Source organism: Alosa sapidissima, chromosome 12 (genome assembly GCF_018492685.1).
Source record: "Alosa sapidissima isolate fAloSap1 chromosome 12, fAloSap1.pri, whole genome shotgun sequence".
In the NCBI taxonomy this organism is placed as follows: Eukaryota; Metazoa; Chordata; class Actinopteri; order Clupeiformes; family Clupeidae; genus Alosa; species Alosa sapidissima.
In genome coordinates, this window is record NC_055968.1 from 8,521,476 (window position 1) to 8,539,690 (window position 18,215).

Sequence of the window (18,215 nt, forward strand, 5' to 3'; positions counted from 1 at the left end):
ACCGCGCGCCCCACAGAAAATACTTTTGCTGCCTCTTTTTAACAGTTCCAGTGTGGAGTCTGTCTCATCTCTTCAACTCTTATAATAAGCCCATAGAGAGAAGAAGTCCAAGAGCTGAACGAGCCCCTTACCTCTGACACACAGCCTGGGCATCTTTCATGGTGTTGCCTGCAGTCATGATGTCCTCGGGGTTAAAGGTCATCATGGCCTGCATCTCCAGTATGGTGGCGTAGGTGAGGGCATGGTACATGCTGTCCTTGATCCTGTAGGGGGCAGAGCAGGGGTGGGGGACGTTACATGTGCTCTTTCACTCTAAGTGTGTGTGAGAGAGACGGGGGGGACACACGTTACATGTGCTCTTTCACTCTAAGGGCTCTATCGTGCGTCCCAGCGCAATTGACTTTGTATACTCGCGCTTTTGTCTTTCCTATTTTGCAGTCAGCGCATATTGGAATTTTCCCTCCACAGGTACGTGCCTGTAAAGGGAATTCGATTGCGCCCACCGGGGCGGTTCAGCGAAAAGACGGGGCGTGTTCCGGCGCAAACGTTCACCGTTGATATTTTGCAGTTTCAGAAAACAATTCCGCCATAGACCAGGAACTCCCTGGTCTAAAGTCTGTGGCGCAAATGCAGATGCTATTTTAAGGGCGCATGCATGACCACAGGCCTGCATGAATGAATGCATTGCACACCAATCTACAGACACCCCTGTGCACAGACGGAAACATTCAAAGCCTTGATAATATTTGTCCATTTCTCGGTTTTGTTCGTGCATTGGTGACCTAAAAATGTAGTAGCCTATATAGTACAACATCTACATGCAATAACAACAACGCCTAATTATGACCTATTAATTTGGACAACTTTATACAGCCCTATAAAGGCTAAAGTTACCTTTAGTTTTGTTCCAATTTACCGTTGTGTATGGCTTTAAACATCGCGTGCGCTTTAACATCAACATTATTCCAGCTGTGCTAAGGTTTTGCACCACAATTTTACCTACCTTGTTGTAGCCCATCTGAAATAACTCCAAGCTTTGTTATGTTCCCTCCATTCTTTCGTTATTTTCAAAATACTTTTTATATCCATGATGGCCTTAAAGTCTTGAGTTAGTGAATTAGCCTAAATCAGCTTTTATGTGCTGTTAACCAGCAAATAGTACAAGAAAGCAGCAAGTATGGCTACAATTTCTGTAGTTGATGCACCCATTCATTGTTATTCTCTCTCCTGCTCAAACGAATGTTGTGCGTGCATTAAGTTGATGATAAAGTGTTGTAAACTGTGCAGAGTTGAAAGTTAGGTCAGCTTGGAAACTGTTTCTAACAGGCCGCCTGTGCTGCCCAACGCACACTTCGGTGTCCATTAAGTGGTGGAAAAAATAGGCATAAATCTAGCGTACAGATTTTCACGAATCACGGATGTGTTGATGACATAAATTAGGAAATATTAGATGACTTAAGGAGACGTGATGTTGAATTGCATGCCGATGCCATTTAACCCAAATGCCCCAGCGGCAGCACGGGAGAGAAGAGATTAACTGACAGAAGATATGCATTGTATATGGAGAGGTAATGTTAGATTACATTGTACATAGCAAAAATATCACCATGCATTCATAATCTCGTGATTCAGTGAGAGTGATCCCAAAACATCGGAAAGTATGTCTTTGTGACAATTCTGTATTACATTTTGTCAAGAGGAAAAATCAATAGCGGACCGTTCCTTCACTGAACAGTAAAATTATAGCGCTGTGAACGCTCCTGGCTGCGCCTGGCAAATACGCCACCATAATAGCAATCAGCTATGGAACAAGCGTGCCTGTTGTTAAAGGGAATGTGATATGACGCCCTGATTGGTTTATTGCGCGTTACGCCCAAACCACACCCATGATTAATGTAGCTACTTCAGACCACCCCATTTTAGATTTGCGTCGGGCGCAACAGTCAAATATCCCACCGGTAAAATAGCATCAGCGCCCAAGATCCACCCACAAAGTGACTTGCGTTTTGCGCAAAGACACTTCCGTTTCAGACCGTTAAAATATAGCCCTAAGTGTGTGTGAGAGAGACGGGGGGAGCGTTACATGTGCTCTTTCACTCTAAGTGTATGTGAGAGAGACACAGGGGGGGTGGGGCTCAACACATGTGCTATCAGCTGATTTTGGCCCTGTGTCTGTAAGAGATTAAGGGAGACGACACGTTATATGTGGTGTAAAGTTAGGCTTTATTTTGTTTCGTCCTGTTTACGAGTGTGTGTGTGTGTGTGAGAGAGAGAGAATCGGGGGTGGAATGGGGCTGGGGAGGGCACAGATGCTATTTTTAGCAGCCCTGTGGTAAGAGCACACAGCATCAGCAAACCAACCGGCACAATGCTAAAAACAAACACATAAGGAGAGAACAGGCGGGATGGTTAAGTCGCCACTTTCAACACCACAAAGACCTTACCTTTAAAACCACAAAGACTTTGGACCCTATCATGACATTCTAAAGCGCAACGTCACTCGTCAAACGTTTATTCAAATTTAGTAGGATGTCCAATTCACATTGGGAGGGGTTTCGTTATCAAACGTGGAGCGCATGGCGCAACAAGGTGTTCCTAGGTTTTTTAATCAGTCATATGGGTGTGTTTGGGGCGTAACATCATTTAAAACAATGAGAATGACATCTGTGCCACATAAATGCATCGGTATTTTGGCATTCAACAGCGCATTTGAAGGAGGCTGCTTGTGAGACCGTATGGAATAGTCATTCCTAAACCATGCTTTACTAAAACCAAGCATAGCCTTCACGCATTTGCACTCTTCTATTATTTGAACTCATTGGCAAAGTGAAACTAACTTCACCAAGGTGTCAGTCAATATGCAGTTACTTTCACTATTGATGTTGTTAGTCGCTTTGGTTAAAAAAGCGTCAGCCAAATGTAATGTAATGTAACACTTACCCTAATATTGCTCAAATGACTGAATAAAACAACATTTATCCTGCAGAGGAGTTGCTTAAATCTCGTGACAGTGCGTCTTCAGCTGTGCTCCATACCTGTCTCTCGCCTCTCCACTAATCACTTTTAACCGTCATTACCAATTTGCAAATAATGGCGAATAACTACTCATCATGAGATGTACAGTATTTCGTAATATATTTATTCTAATTATGTTTCCCATTGTAATCGTGCAATTTACTCATTTGCACCATCACCATGACACTCATTTACACAGAGCACCTTACCTTACCTTATGCACTAAGAACCACAGGCTCAGTCCCTGTTGGCATGTTCCTTTACCTTTATAAAATACTGTATAAAATACTGTATATATGCAGTACATATGTCAAAAACAGCAGAGGCACACAGACTCATTATACCTGTACACTAAGGAATACAATATACCAACACATTTGTATACAAAAATACATATATAACAGACACCTTACACACACACACACACACACACACACACAAACATATGGACATGCACACATACAAACACGTGGACGAACATACAGCCATACAGAGACTTGAGATAATCTCTTTAAAAAAACAGGTTCATGTGAAGTTGAGAGAATGTGACGCTACAGGTCCAAAATGCAGAGCCACAGCCTGGGCTACTGGCCAGACCCGTTTTAAATCAAATTCCAGCACAACCAGCACGGTTTAAAGAACACAGAGGCTGCGGCAGCTACCCTAATAAGAATGTGGCACGGCAACATAGCTGCCCGTCACTTCCCCTTTGAACAGAGGAAAGTGGGAGAAAACCTGCCATGTCACCGACCAGGCAATTACAGAAGAGCTTACTGTCTCTGCTACAAGCAGGAAATGTCAAGAAATAAATACAGAGCAAGCACAATTTCACACTGGCAAATAGTTAGAAGTAAACTGTAAAAACATGTTTGGTCCAGACACAGTGGACAGGCCAAATTATGCAAATGAGGCATCAGGCCATTCCAATGGAATGTTTGGGTTTGCGTTGCTGCTGTTGTTGCTGGCTGTCGTGGCGACAGAGCCGAGCCAATGGTGCGATGAGTCCTAAACTCCTGACCGATAGCTGATTCCTCAGCACTGGCAAATCTAATCAGATGTCCAGCACAGAGGCAGCAGGCAGGGCAGAATCAGCATGAGAGCAGGCTACCCAGAACACCCACGGGTGTCGGACACCTCTGGGCCCAAGCATGCTGATTCTTCACCCCAAAAGCTCCACAGGGGTGAAACTGACGCAAGATGAGCTGTCAGACCACTGACACTGAACCAGGTAATCCATAATGGAATGCATCAGTAACCAACAAGCCTACACGTTTCTCAACTGGTGTGTGGGAGCATCCAGATTCAAACCCTGACAATGATGAATTATTACCTTCTAAAAGATCAAAGAAATCAGGCATAATAAGAAAGTGAACACAAACATAAATGCTGATTGTTGTTAAGTGAGACATTACATTCATAAGCACAACCTCCCTCACACAACACATAAAATGGGCATTTTCTCTGAAAACTGAACCCTGACAGCAGACTGTACGTGATTGCAGCGATGAGCGCAGTGTGACTATGACAGACCTGCACAACATGAACTAATCTCAATAAAGTCATTAGCTTGGAGTTCTCAGCACTCATTCAATTTGCAGCATCTCCTAGTTATCTAAGAGACTTTCCGTTCAGTGCGCACGCCACGTGCACATCTGTGGCCGATGCATGGGGTCATTACATTAGCCAAAAAAGGACTTGCAGGGGGGTCGCCTTTTGGGAGTCAGTGGGTTGTAACGTCACGTACGTGTACATGAGGTAATGTGTTGTTATTGGTCATAGCTGCAGTATGCGTATGTGTATGTGCATGTGCATGTGTGTGTGTGCGCATGATTGTGTGTCGGTCTCTGTAGGTGAGAGGGAGATTTAATTACTGTGTCTGTGTGTGTGGTGGTCACTGGTTCACTGGAGTTTGCATGTTGTGAGTAAATGAGTCAGAGACAGGGTTTTTATGACATTTTATGTGTGTGTGTGTGTGTGTGTGTGTGTGTGTGTGTGTGTGTGTGTGTGTGTGTGTGTGTGTGTGTGTGTGTGTGGTGGTCACTGGTTCACTGGAGTTTGCATGTTGTGAGTAAATGAGTCAGAGACAGGGTTTTTATGACATTTTATGTGTGTGTGTGTGTGTGTGTGTGTGTGTGTGGTGGTCACTGGTTCACTGGAGTTTGCATGTTGTGAGTGTAAATGAGTCAGAGACAGGGTTTTTATGTGTGTGTGTGTGTATGTGTTTTTTTTATGCGAGATAGATTTGTTGACAAAATGTATGAACCGGTCTCTTGAAACGAGATTGTCCAACGAGTGTCTAACAGCATATTCTGAATGCCCAGGCCTATTGTACCCACCACTCTCAGCAAGCCTTACATAGCCACATGAACACACTTAACCGTAGGTGTGTGTGTGTGTGTGTGTGTGTGTGTGTGTGTGTGTGTAGACATGTGGACTCTGCCAGCCATCACTCACACTGTCTTGGTGCACATACTCCACATTAAAACACTTGTGTGTGTGTGTGTGTGTGTGATATGTTGCCTCTGCCAGCTGTCCTACACACACTCTACACACACTGTCCTGGTGCATCTGTACCTGTACCACATGTCTGCACACACACACACACACACTGACAGCAGCGATTGATTTGGAACAGGAACATTATGTAAGCACTTTGCAAAGCTGCACCTTGCACGCTGGCAAGTTGTAACAGCGTCGTAGCCACTGGGCTGAACTTAATTACCAGAGAGGGACCAATTTGGTTTAGAGAATCAGGACCATTTTAGATATCTGCAAATCAGAGACTTTATTAATAAATCTTTTATAAGGAAAGAGAACGAACCTTGTAGAAACATTATTATCCATATCTTTCTGAAAGCCTGTGAAGATGTAGCTTACAGGAAAATAATTTCTAGACTATATGTTGCTCTTCAGGCCTTGGCAAGAGACAATACAATATCAATCAAATCCAGGTGGGAAAAGGAGAGTAGCTTGTCATTATCACAGAAGGAGTGGGAAGGGATCTGTGGACATCAATGGAGGATGACAAGTTCACCCTCATGGAGATTCTTTAGTTGGAAAAACATTATTAGATTATTTTATACTCCAGCCCAAAAGGCAAAATATTCTACTCTAACTAACTGCTGGAGATGTTGTGGATGCACTATGGCAGATCACTTTCACATTTTTTGGAATTGTGCCTTTGTTGGTCCTTTTTGGTTAAGTGTCCATAACCATTTAGAACTAGCTTTCAGCATAATAATTAACTATGATTTCAAAACAATGTATCTCTGTGACTTTGAGGAACTTCAATGTGGAAAACTAGTCAAATGTCTGTTGAGAGTCCTATTAGTGGCGGCCAAAAAGGCCTTGACAAGAAAATGGCTTCAGAAGGCCCCTCCTACTGTGGATGATTGGATTGATGTTGTGTATGATATCTATAATATGGAGAGAATTACTTTCACATTGAGAAATCAATATGACAAATTTTATGAAAATTGGTTAAGTTGGGTATATTATGTGTTAGCAATAAGACCTGACTTTGTGTAATTTAAGTACTGCAGGCTTCTGCTCCTCCTCCGAGTGCGGTCTTGATAGCTACTGGAACTGGATATCACAAGTCCATATAAGATAAAAGATGTAAAAATGTAACCTCCCCTGGTTCTTGTTTGTATCCTTTTTTTTTTTTTGTCTTATTTTGGTTTTGTTTTGTTTTTGTACTGTTGTTCTGTCCCATGAGGGAGAGTTGTGCTGTAAACTGAAAAAGCTTAATAAACAGTAAATTACAAAAAAAATAAAATAAACTAAACTAAACTACACTGCTGAATACTATTTCATGCATATCTGAATGGTGGATAATGATATCATAGCATGTAGGAACCAGGCTGGTGTTTTCTCAAAGCTGTGGGGGCTCTGTCATTCTGTGAGCTCTGGATAAGTTAGTGTAAGCACATGCAATGAGTGGGTGGAGGCCGAGCATTACTTGCTAAGCCACTCTATTCAAGTGCTTTAATTCACAGCCTCACTCTCACCCTCTCTTTCTATCTGCTCCTGCTCTCACTCCCTCACACATACATTAACACACACACACACACACACACACACACACACACACACACACACACACACACACACACACACACACACACACACACACAAACACCATCAGTCTGTCTCTCGCTCTTTCACACACACACACACACACAACAAACTTTTTATAACTCTTTATAACCAGGTTTTTGTAAATCTGATACACACTGGAGATTCACTCTAAACTGACGCCCCACAAAACCCCCTTGGCAGCCAGGTTGACCCAATACAGGGCAGAGACACCCCCCCCCCCCCCTCGAGACCTGCTCAACAGGCCTGTCATACGGGCAACACCGCTGCTCCCAAGCCCTACGGACCACACAGAGGAGAAGAGTGTGCTGGCCATGGAGGCTGGGACCGGGAAGAGCGGAGAGATTGGGCTGGGAGATAAACACTTCCCCAACTCCACTCTTATACACAGGCCAGGGTGCCACACGGGGCCAGATGAGAACAGCGCGGGTCCTAAAAGAGATCAGGCACTGCGATACGGGTTGTGTAAGAGACTGAGAGAGAGACAGAGAGAGAGAGACAGAGAGATGGAAAGAGAGGGGGAGAGGAAAAAGAAAGAGGATAGGGAAATTAGAGTGATGAACAGTGTGTGGAGGAGATGGACAGAGGACAGAGAAAAAGAAAGAAAGAAAGGATGACACAAAAGAGAGACACTTAGAAAATAGGGTATTAAGAGGGGGAGAGGGGAAAGGGGGAAGAGAGAGAGAAAGAAAGAAAGAAGGAGAGAGAGAGAGAAGTGTGAGGCCAGAGGCAGGGTACTGGGGATAGAAAAGAATGGCCATAGAGGCCATTAGTGGCTGGGCCTTAGACACACACACACACACACAGATCAGTGAATGGGGACGTGGATAAAGAGAAACCTGTTTAAACACAATGTGAAAAGAGGCATTGGAATAGAAGATCCGCTGAGGGAGGGTGTGTGTGTGTGTGTGAGCACCCAACATTGCATCTACCATAAGTCTAGATAAAAACACTCACACACTTGGACACACCAATGACCAACAAACACTCACTCCCATGTACACAGCAGCACACACACACACACACACACACTGGGACACACCAATGACCAATTCACACGCAGAGAGAATATGCACACGCACACACACACACACGCACGCACACACAGTTTCTCACCTGGTCCTCAACCGGGACAGAGCTCCCTCAAAGTCATTCTGCAGGAACATGTCCAGTGCCACCATGCAGTCCTCAAGCGCCAAAGACAGCTCCGACTTCTCCGACCTAGTGCACGCACGCACGCGCACACACACACACACACACACACACACACACACACACACACACACACACACACACACACACACACACACACAAACACACACACACGCACGCACACACACAGACAGGAGAGAATGAGTCATTACAGTGAGTACGCACATCAACAACAATCAATTAGATGACTCAATTACATTACATCTGAAAATATCCAGTAGAGCAAACAGTCATTGAGCAGAATGCTAAATTACTGTATTATCATCAACAAATACAACAGATCACAGCCATCGCACACTTTTAGAAAGCCCAGTGGGCGAAGAACAGGTCCTGAGGGCTCACTGAACCCAGTGACTAGTGGATTATCTGTCTATTATCACTAAAGCACGGATATGTGTAGTGGCATTTACAGTGTGTCAACAAGGCAGTGAGTAATGGAAGCCTACCCTGCTTCTTCATGGACTACTTGATAATGTTCTGTACATTCATGAAAGAACACTCAGACAAATCTGCATCTGGTCCATTCATCAACCTACATCCATTTCCTTATGATGGAACGATATCTCTAAGAGCTCATTTAATTCATATACACATACTTGTAGAGGATTTATCATTATAATGCCATAAGTGTGCAATGAATGCGAATTCAAATATTAAACGGTGACAAATTAGGAAACTATTTCAACAATGCGTTCCATAATGATGGTAATAAGACATAAGAAATAATAATAAAAAACAAATTCAAAAAATCAATTTGCATTTTGTTATTGAGGTTAGCAGAGGCGTATTGATGTGCAAAGCCAGAGGCTTTCATGCTATTTACCAACTATTAAAAGAAAAGGTTATAAACACAAGACTGTGCTCTGAGCAACACAGCTGCACTATCGGAAGGTAAATAACAACATATACAGTTATACATGCAGAATTATATAAAGTTCACAAGAAGGTCTTAGGCACAACAAATAGCAGCTTTACTTCTGTACTAATTTAATGAAGACACTTGTGTTTATAATTGTCTAAACAGAGTGATTTGGAGGGTTATCAATAGTGGGTTTTATAGCTGTGGAAAACTGAACTTTTCTGTTCTGTCAACAATATAGACATTTGTTATGAAACATCCAGGGACATTCTCCAAATACATTAGCATCTGCTAAATGCTAGCTGCACACGTACAACAGACCCTTTACAGTTTCAGGAACAACGCCATGCCTCCGGGTTAACTGTGTAAAAAGACAATGGGACAAATGAGTGCTCTGCGGCCGAGCCAAATCAAGGCATTAAGAGTGTCCAAAAGACAGTTATGGCTTTACATTCCACCCAGTCCCTTCAACACAGTGGCCCTCTTCACGCTGGCCTGCGCTGGGCCGCGCTGTCCTCTGCCCTCGGCTACGTCTACTGCTACTTGCTAATGAGTCTGTCTGAGATGCTTGGGAACAAGAGGCCCATCTCCTGTCCTGCACTGGGCTGTCAACTGTTGCAGAGCCCCTAATGACAAGGGGATGACCGCCATACAAAGTGCTCTGTAATGGGCGACGGCATGCCACTTCCCCTCCCCTCCCCCATCCTCACCCCTCATTCAAAACTGCTGGAACAATAACAGTCAATTGTGTGTGTGAAAGAGAGAGAGTTTGAGAATGCAGACTTCATGAACTGTAACACTAAGAAATGTGATTCACTTCCCTGTAAAGTATAATAGACATGTATACCATGATGATAACTTCTGATGATAACCCTCTAACATCCACTTCATGGTGCACTGCGTAGTGAATAACCAGCATAGTAACTATGTCATAGTTGTTCACTAAAGTACAGCATGTAGTGAATAACCAGCATATTAACTGTGTCATAGTTGTTCACTATAGTACAGCATGTAGTGAATAACCAGCTTATAGTAACTATGTCATAGTTGTTAACTATAGTACAGCATGTAGTGCATAACCAGCCCATAGTAACTATGTCATAGTTGTTCACTATAGTACAGCATGTAGTGAATAACCAGCTTATAGTAACTATGTCATAGTTGTTAACTATAGTACAGCATGTAGTGAATAACCAGCACATAGTGTTACGATAGGTTAGGGTCACATGGTAGGGCAAGCACTGACTTACTGGTGGGGCTTTAGTGATGTCATTACCTGTGGCTAATTAGGCTAAATGGAACACCTGTCCTGGGGCCTGGGCTCACAATAGTTCAGGCCTTTGAGAAAGGCAGCGTGGCCTGTGTTTCCCCCTTGGAAGAGAGTTTGCCCGTGAGCAGGCAAACTTGGACAAACTTGTTTGGATTTTAAAGCACCACAACACACATTTCAACCAAACTAGCGCTTGGGCTCTTCGTGTGCATATTCGAAGAGCTATACCGGGTCAGCGAGAGCCACAGGTGTGACCTCTCGCTGGAGCTCTTCCGAAGCTGACACGCACACATTCGCAACCACTCACCTAGGTCTTACTTCCACGTCTGTACACCACGTAGGGCCAGTGTGTAAGGTAACGTTTTGGGGTTTTTTTTGGCGTTAACGTTGCGTGGTGGTCCGAGGCTTCAGCTAAGAATAATATAATATATCATAGACACGAAGCTTAGCTTAGTTTGGATGCTGTGCCGTGGCCTGCCAGTAACAATTGGGCGGCTCGTCCTGGATGGACTTTGTTTATGTGTTGTGTAGTTTTGGGTTTGGTTGTTTGTTAAGTGTTAGGTGTTTGTGCGTATAGCATTTGCTATCATAGTATGCGCCCTGTACTTGAATATGCTAGCTTGTTTGTTTAATTTAATGTCGCCACTTTGTGAGGCGGCTTGTTTTGGAGCTACTTGTGCAGTTTGGTAGCAGTATGGGAGTTGTGGGGATGCAACTACCCAACTGTTTTGTCGCTGTTCCTAGCTTGTCTTCGATATTGTGAAGGCATTCGTCTTCTGCAGTGGTGTATGTTTCGCTATTTGGCTTGTCTAGCTAGCTAAGATTTCGGTAGTCTACCTTGTTTGGTGCCTACATATGGATTTGTTTGGCGGCGCGTTGTACAGTGCGACCACCTTGGAGGTGAATATCGTGCTGGGTGCTATTGATTGCGCATTCGGTAAATTACGCTTTTGTAAAGCTACCTATTTTGGTCAGATTTGTTTTGTTACATCAACAGGCTACTGGTACTGTGGGAGCCATTGTCGCAGGGACAAGGCAACATAGTTTTGTTAATCATCTGGGTCTGGTGAGGGAAGCCCATGGTGAGATTTGGTGTGCGTTTTGCACTTGTTCTTTCGCTGTATGCAGTTAGCCCATTTGATAAACTGCTTTGCTGATACGTTCTGGTCATTGAAGAGACTAGACAGGTTTTTGTTTGATTTAGGATGGCAGACTTCAGTCCTGCAGAATATGTGGCTGAGAAAATAACAAGGTTGAGGCTTTTTAAGTTGCCAAAAGATCGTCTGATCGAAGTGGCACATCATGGCAGTGTAGAGGCATCGGAGGCCATTAATAAACCTTTAATTGTTAATGCCATTTTTCTGCATCTGGGCATACCAGACTGGGTTGCAGAGCAGGAAAGGTATGGAGTTTCTCATTTAAGCCTACAAGAACATAACCGTTAGTTATGGCACCATCAGACCCAGCTCTTGAGAAAGTGTGTGCTGGTGAGGAGGAAGTACACCTGGCTGATGGTGGGTTTGATTTATGCAGCAATTTGAATCAGCCACTTTGTGACCTTGCAGCTGGTGAGCAGGACATGGGTGTTGGGAACTCTGGTGATGCTGGGGTGTGTGAGGAACCTCCTGAAACCACCCATGACCATTTCTCAGATTTTGACCAGTCTAAGCTTGTTGCTATCAAGCCTAGTAATGAGGTGCCTGTTAGAACAGTTTTGTCCATTCTAAAGATACAGGTTGCTGGCACAGAGGTGCCTAGCAGTGTGGGGCCTGTTTTACACTTTGTGTCTGCTGTGTTTGAGGGAAGTGCTCTCAGCAAATCTGATGCCACTCTGTCAGAGCCTGGCATGGCTGAGTTGAACGGGGCTGTTGAGTTGGTTGATTAGGTGCGGGAAGACATGGCATGTAAAGCTATTATGCCTGCTATTACTAGTCTTGTTATGAGAAGAGGTGAGGCTGTTTTGAGGAAGGTTGGGTATCAGCTGTCCTCTGGACCTTGTCTTGAGTGTTAAATGTAAATGGACCACATAGGTCAAAATGATTTTGCGTCTTGTAGACACACAAGTACTGTTTGGGGCTTATGAATTGCATGGCTGTGGCAGAGATTGGTGTCTACCTCCCTGCCGGGTGTTTAGATGGAGTTTTGTTATCCAGCCATTGTTTTTGGGGCGTACCCAAGCCTTTGGGGATGGGTTGGGCTATCCATGAGAGACTGTCATGGGTTCCAGCAGTTACTTAGGTCATGTGGGGTTGTACATTTTTGGATTGCAAGTTTTTCCTCAAGGTTTCCCACTTAATGCATTAGTGGATGGCCAGGGAACATTGGATTTTAGTTCTGTTTTAGAGAACGCTTTGTATATTGTGTAAATAGAGTAAAGAGAATTTAGAAAATAAAAAAAACACAAAAGATTTATGAAAAGAGTTAAAAAAAAAGCATAAAATAAGAAAATGATTGGTGTTTTTTTTGTCTGGGGGGGGGGGTAGCCTAGAAATCTAGTCGTGCCCCTAGCGGCCAGGGCTAGTCTAGCAACTCTCCGTTGGCTTGTGAGCTCCAGAAATCGAAACTTAATCAGGTCATTGAAATCGTGTATAGAGTCGTTTGGTGGGCAGAGTTGCAACGGTTTGGCTTGAATTCCCTGCTACTTGAAAACAAATATTCTATTGCGTCCTATTGCGTGCAGAGGGAATTTGAAAGACAACTGATTATCCCGCCCCGCGGACTGGGCACTGCGAACGGTGAGGGCCCAGACCCTACATTTTAATGTGGGTCGCTCTAGCTAGTTCTAGCACAGATGACCAAGAGTATGTTACGATAGGTTAGGGTCACATGGTAGGGCAAGCACTGACTTACAGGTGGGGTTTCAGTGATGTCATTACCTGTGGCTAATTAGGCTAAATGGAACACCTGTCCTGGGGCCTGGGCTCACAATTAGTTTAGGCCTTTGAGAAAGGCAGCGTGGCCTGTGTTTCCCCTTGGAAGAGAGTTTGCCCGTGAGCAGGCAAACTTGGACAAACTTGTTTGGATTTTAAACCACCACACCACAAAACTGAACATTTCAACCAAACCAGCGCTTGGGCTATTCGTGAGGTGCGCCGACCGCTGAGAGCTATACCGGGTCAGCGAGAGCCACAGGTAAGTGACCTCTCGCTGGAGCTCTTCCGAAGCTGACACGCACACATTCGCAACCACTCACCTAGGTCTTACTTCCACGTCTGTACACCACGTAGGGCCAGTGTGTAAGGTAACGTTTTGGTTTTTTTTTTTGGCGTTAACGTTGCGTGGTGGTCCGAGGCTTCAGCTAAGAAGAATATAATATACCCTAGACACAAAGCTTAGCTTAGTTTCGATGCTGTGCCGTGGCCTGCCCGTAACAATAGTAACTATGTCATAGTTGTTTACTATAGTACAGCATGTAGTGAATAACCAGCACAGTTGTTCACTACAGTACACCATGTAATGACTTAGTGGATATTCCTAACACAGGGAAAGTCAGCCTGCCTGCCCTCTGAGAGATAAACTTCACCCGAATGACTCATTTTGGCACAAAGAGTATCCCTGTGCTGCAATAACAACTACAGAAAATCAGACTGGTTCTTACTAAAGTTACTTTCTCCCTATAGACCCGTTCCTAGAGGCTTTCTGATTGAAACTTTCAAAACCAATGCAGAAAATGAATTGGACTTTAGCTTAAATTTTTTGTTTGTTTGTTTATTTGTCCCCTAAATAAGCTCAATGATATTAGAGTTATAATATGATATCTATAGCTCCCCAGGCCAACTCAGAACGCCCAGAACTCAGAACGCCCAGAACTCGAAAGACCCAGAACTCAGAACACCCAGAACTCAGAACACCCAGCACACCTGAGTCTGACCCAGTGATCTGCTTCCTGATCTGGTTCTAATTCACACCAGAGCTGATCTCGATCTGATCCAATAAAGAGCTTGTTGGTCATCTGTGCTAGAACTAGCTAGAGCTAGGGAACTTCCAGGTGAGCCCAGACCAGGGTGAAGAGGTGTTCTTGCTGGCGAAAGTGAAACCTGCCACAGCAACAACAGCAGCCAGATGATATCACAGTGTTTTTGTGCTGCTTGGGTTCGTAAAGCTGACGAGTCTAATGTCCTGCCTAATTAAATAAAGTCAGCATCTCTGAAATGCGTATTTCTCAGGAGGGCATCTTACACAACGACAATCTTCATTTCTGAATCACAAACATGCTGATCCTCTCTCTCTCTCTCTCTCTCTCTCACTCTCTCTCACACACACACCTTAAAGCCTTCTAAAAAAAAAAAAAAAAAAAACAATCTAAAAAAACCCTTCTAACTCATCACAAAGGTGCTTCATGAATGCTAAACAACAACAGGCGAGTCTCTTGTGACAATGCAGTAGACAAGGCCTCGCTGAACACAATGCTGCCCAGGAGGAATAAGGCACAAGAGAGATGAGCTGTCAGACTCCAAATACTCAGGCCAGTTTTTCTGGTTGTCTGACTTTTGCCTGTACTCTGTTGCTTTTCCTGTAAGGAATCTCTGGCACTGATGCAGAACAGTAACACGGTCTACAAGCAAGCATACACACACTCACACACACAATTTGCTTCCTTGCACTCTCGTCATTCTGTCTCTCTCTCCTTTTTCTTTCTTTCTCTCTTTCTCTCATCATTCACACTCATCTCATTCTTACCCGTTTGAAAGAGTTTCTGTCTCTTCTGACATTTTCATCTGGCAAAGCGATAGGGGGATGAGAGACGGAGAGCAAGTAAAGAGAGAGAGAGAGAGAGAGAGGGAAGAGGAGAGGAAAACGCAGTGAAACAGAGGGGTTGCGTTCAGGGGAGGGGAGGTAGAGAGCAGAGAGAAGAGACGAGCTTGAGCTTTTCCCCGGCTGCACAGGGAAAAACGAGGAAGAGGAACGCAGCTCTTAATAAGATTGGGATGACCATCACACATAGGGCAACTTAACATTACGCCCCCCTCCCCTCCCCTCACCCCACCTCTCATTCTCCACCCCCTCACTCACACACACACACACAAACACACACAGTCATTCACAGACACACACACACACACACAGAAAGTCACTCACATATCTCCTTCTCTGGTCCCACCTCCTCCCATTACCGCGGTCACGCTACACGTTGCGGTGTGCATTTTGATTGGTCGATGAGCCCAGAATGATGTCCATGTTTCTCGGGACACTAGTCAGATGTAAACGTAACGCCGGCCAAGTAAAAAAAAAAAAAAAAAAAGAGCCTGAAATGGCTCCAGATATCAGAGATGACTTGCAAAGTTGAGACGGTGCATCCACAAAGCAGACGGTGCGGTGTCCAAGAAGGAGAGCTGCTGAATACGAAAGAGCAAAGATGGCACAGAAACTCCCACGACCAACTTCCTCCTCTTCAGCAGGCTATGCGACACTAATCAGAGGCGGCAATAACTGACTAGATACAGAGAAAATGCCAGAGAGGGGGGGGGGTAGAGAGAGGATGGGGTAAGTAAGACAGAAAGAGACAGGGAGAGAGAACGGGACACAGTAAGTACACGGAGGTAAAAAAGACCTACTGAGCTGAAGGAGAGAAAATGAGAGTGAGGCACAGAAGGAGAGAGAGAGAGATAGATAGATAGATAGAGGGAGAGAGAGCTTCTGTATGTGATTGAGTATGTGTGTAAGAGAGGAAGAGAGACAGAGAAGGGAGGGAGAGAGTGAGAGAGTGAGAGAGAGCTTATGAGAGGATGTCCTATCAGTAAGCTAACCCTCCTGCCTTTACTGCAGTGTTAGCCTGACCGTGACTCTGCAGCTGCAGCAGTAGCATGCTAAAGCTAAGCTAAGCTGCTAAGCTAACACTACACTCCAGACATGCAGAGCTGCTAGTCCTGCCTCAGCCAACCAGACTGGTGGACTGGGAGGGGGGGGGGGTGCAGAAACCAAAGGATTTAGAACATCATAGCAGGGGTGAAACTTTGAGTTCAATATTGGGATGGGGGCGTGGGGGTTGATCATCATTCATCATGATATGACTATTGGGGGGATTTACGCCTACGTATCATAGTGTGGTGCAGTATCTGGCAGCTGCACTTATTTGGGTCAGAGTATCAAGGAGAGAGGAAAAAAGAGAAAGAGGAAATTAAGCAAATTGGCTAACCTTCTGCAAAAATGTTACGTAAGGAGAATTTTTTTTTTTTTAAAAGGTCACACAGGTTTACATTATATTAACAAACAAAAATCTTCCACCGATATCCATCTTCCTAAACTAAAACAAGCTCCTTGACTGAGAGTCACTTTTTTCTACCAACTGTTGACACAGTCAGTAATGGCCTCAGCAATGTCCTTTCCTCAGAAACACTGAGCAGTGGAAATTAAGTTGGTTTCATATCTGATATACATTATGTTGCAGGTTATAACTCCCTCACCAGTGTCCCCACCATGATGACGTGGCTCTAGTCTCCGGAGATCTGAGGCTCTTGCTGTGCGTGTTAATGAAGCGAACAGAGAGTGGCAGAGATGCCAAGAGGAATTAGCAGGATGGTTCACTGGCATTTGATGGCCGAGGACTTCTGAAGGGATATCAGTCAGAGGCATAGCAGGGGTTGCATTGCAAAGAGTGATGAGGAAAGACGATACATGATGTTGATTTGTATACAAGGGAGCTGAATCTAAATTAAGGTGACCAATTTGAGAGTTCACATGGTCAAGAAAACATATGATGAAAACAGGTGTCAAAGTCTCAAGAGAACAAATGTACTCAGACATCAGATATTGACTAACAGACAGGCTACACCAGACAGGTAACTAATGCATTCCATTCGTGGCATGTATGCAGCAACAATTAGCTTCCACTATAATTAATGGAACTGGCTACACCAGACATGACGCGCACATTCGAAATTAGACCAGTCTTCTAAAACTATTTTTACGCACCGCAAACAGAACGCTTGTTGCGCCCCTCATGTAGCCAGCCTGTTTTCTTTCATAAATTAATGTCTGTCTACTTCTCTTGGCTCCCTAGCAAATATTGCCCTTATCTCACAGGCAGTGAAATAAAAGACCCCATTTGTTTATTTTAATTAGTGGACTAATTAGTGATCCTAGCTTTTAAACTACCTTCCCCAGCTCAAAGAAGGGCATGCTGGGAGATGCCTATATAGTCTGATGAAAGGGGAGGTGGCCCTGCCAATCAAAGCCAATGAATTATTGACATGTGGATCAGCAGGAGAGACCGTGTGTGTGTGTGTGTGTGTGTGTGTGTGTGTGTGTGGAAATCACTCTTCATGTTCATCCTGCCCCTCGATCTCTCTCCCAGAGGCCGGGTATACCGAGAGGAGGCAACGTTTTGTGGCCAACATGATGACAGGCCTGTTAGATGTGTGGAAGTATAATATAGGGCAGCGCAGATTATTTATAGTAAGTCGCCGTGCTGTGCCCTAAACTCTACTCTCCCTCAGGCACAATCAGGCGCACTCACTCAGACTCTGCTCACTGATGTAACAGAGACACAAGGTTTGATTCCCGTGAAATGACCAGAGGGCCCTGGGACATGGAGACAGAGAAGGGGAGAACGAGGACTGGCAGAATATGAGTCTTGCGTTTTCTGTGGCAGATATATAATTAAAAACAAGGACGCTGACCTCTTAGTTGGTGAAGTTGCAAATCCATGGTTATTGTCGTCCGGCAACTGTAACCTAAAACAGGAGGAGGGGTAAACGAGAGCTTTTGAGCACATAGAGAATGGCGATCTATCTGCAGTTTCTGACTGAAAAGGATCCTTTG

At 44.4% G+C, this 18,215-nt stretch overlaps 1 protein-coding gene across 3 annotated transcripts in view; it reads right to left on the bottom strand.

Annotated features, from left to right (window-relative positions):
- The window catches only part of ttc39a (tetratricopeptide repeat domain 39A), a 41,388-nt gene that overhangs the window by 21,345 nt on the left and 1,828 nt on the right, over positions 1-18,215 (bottom strand). The window contains exons 4-6 of one of the 3 annotated variants that reach the window (XM_042111710.1): positions 18,074-18,127; positions 8,230-8,334; positions 132-263 (exon numbers count right to left, since the gene is read on the bottom strand). In XM_042111710.1, coding sequence (XP_041967644.1) covers positions 132-263; positions 8,230-8,334; positions 18,074-18,127 — 291 coding nt within the window. Of the gene's footprint in view, positions 1-131; positions 264-8,229; positions 8,335-15,134; positions 15,338-15,533; positions 15,862-18,073; positions 18,128-18,215 lie in introns of those variants that run through there. The other 2 variants (XM_042111711.1, XM_042111712.1) reach the window with 2 other exon arrangements.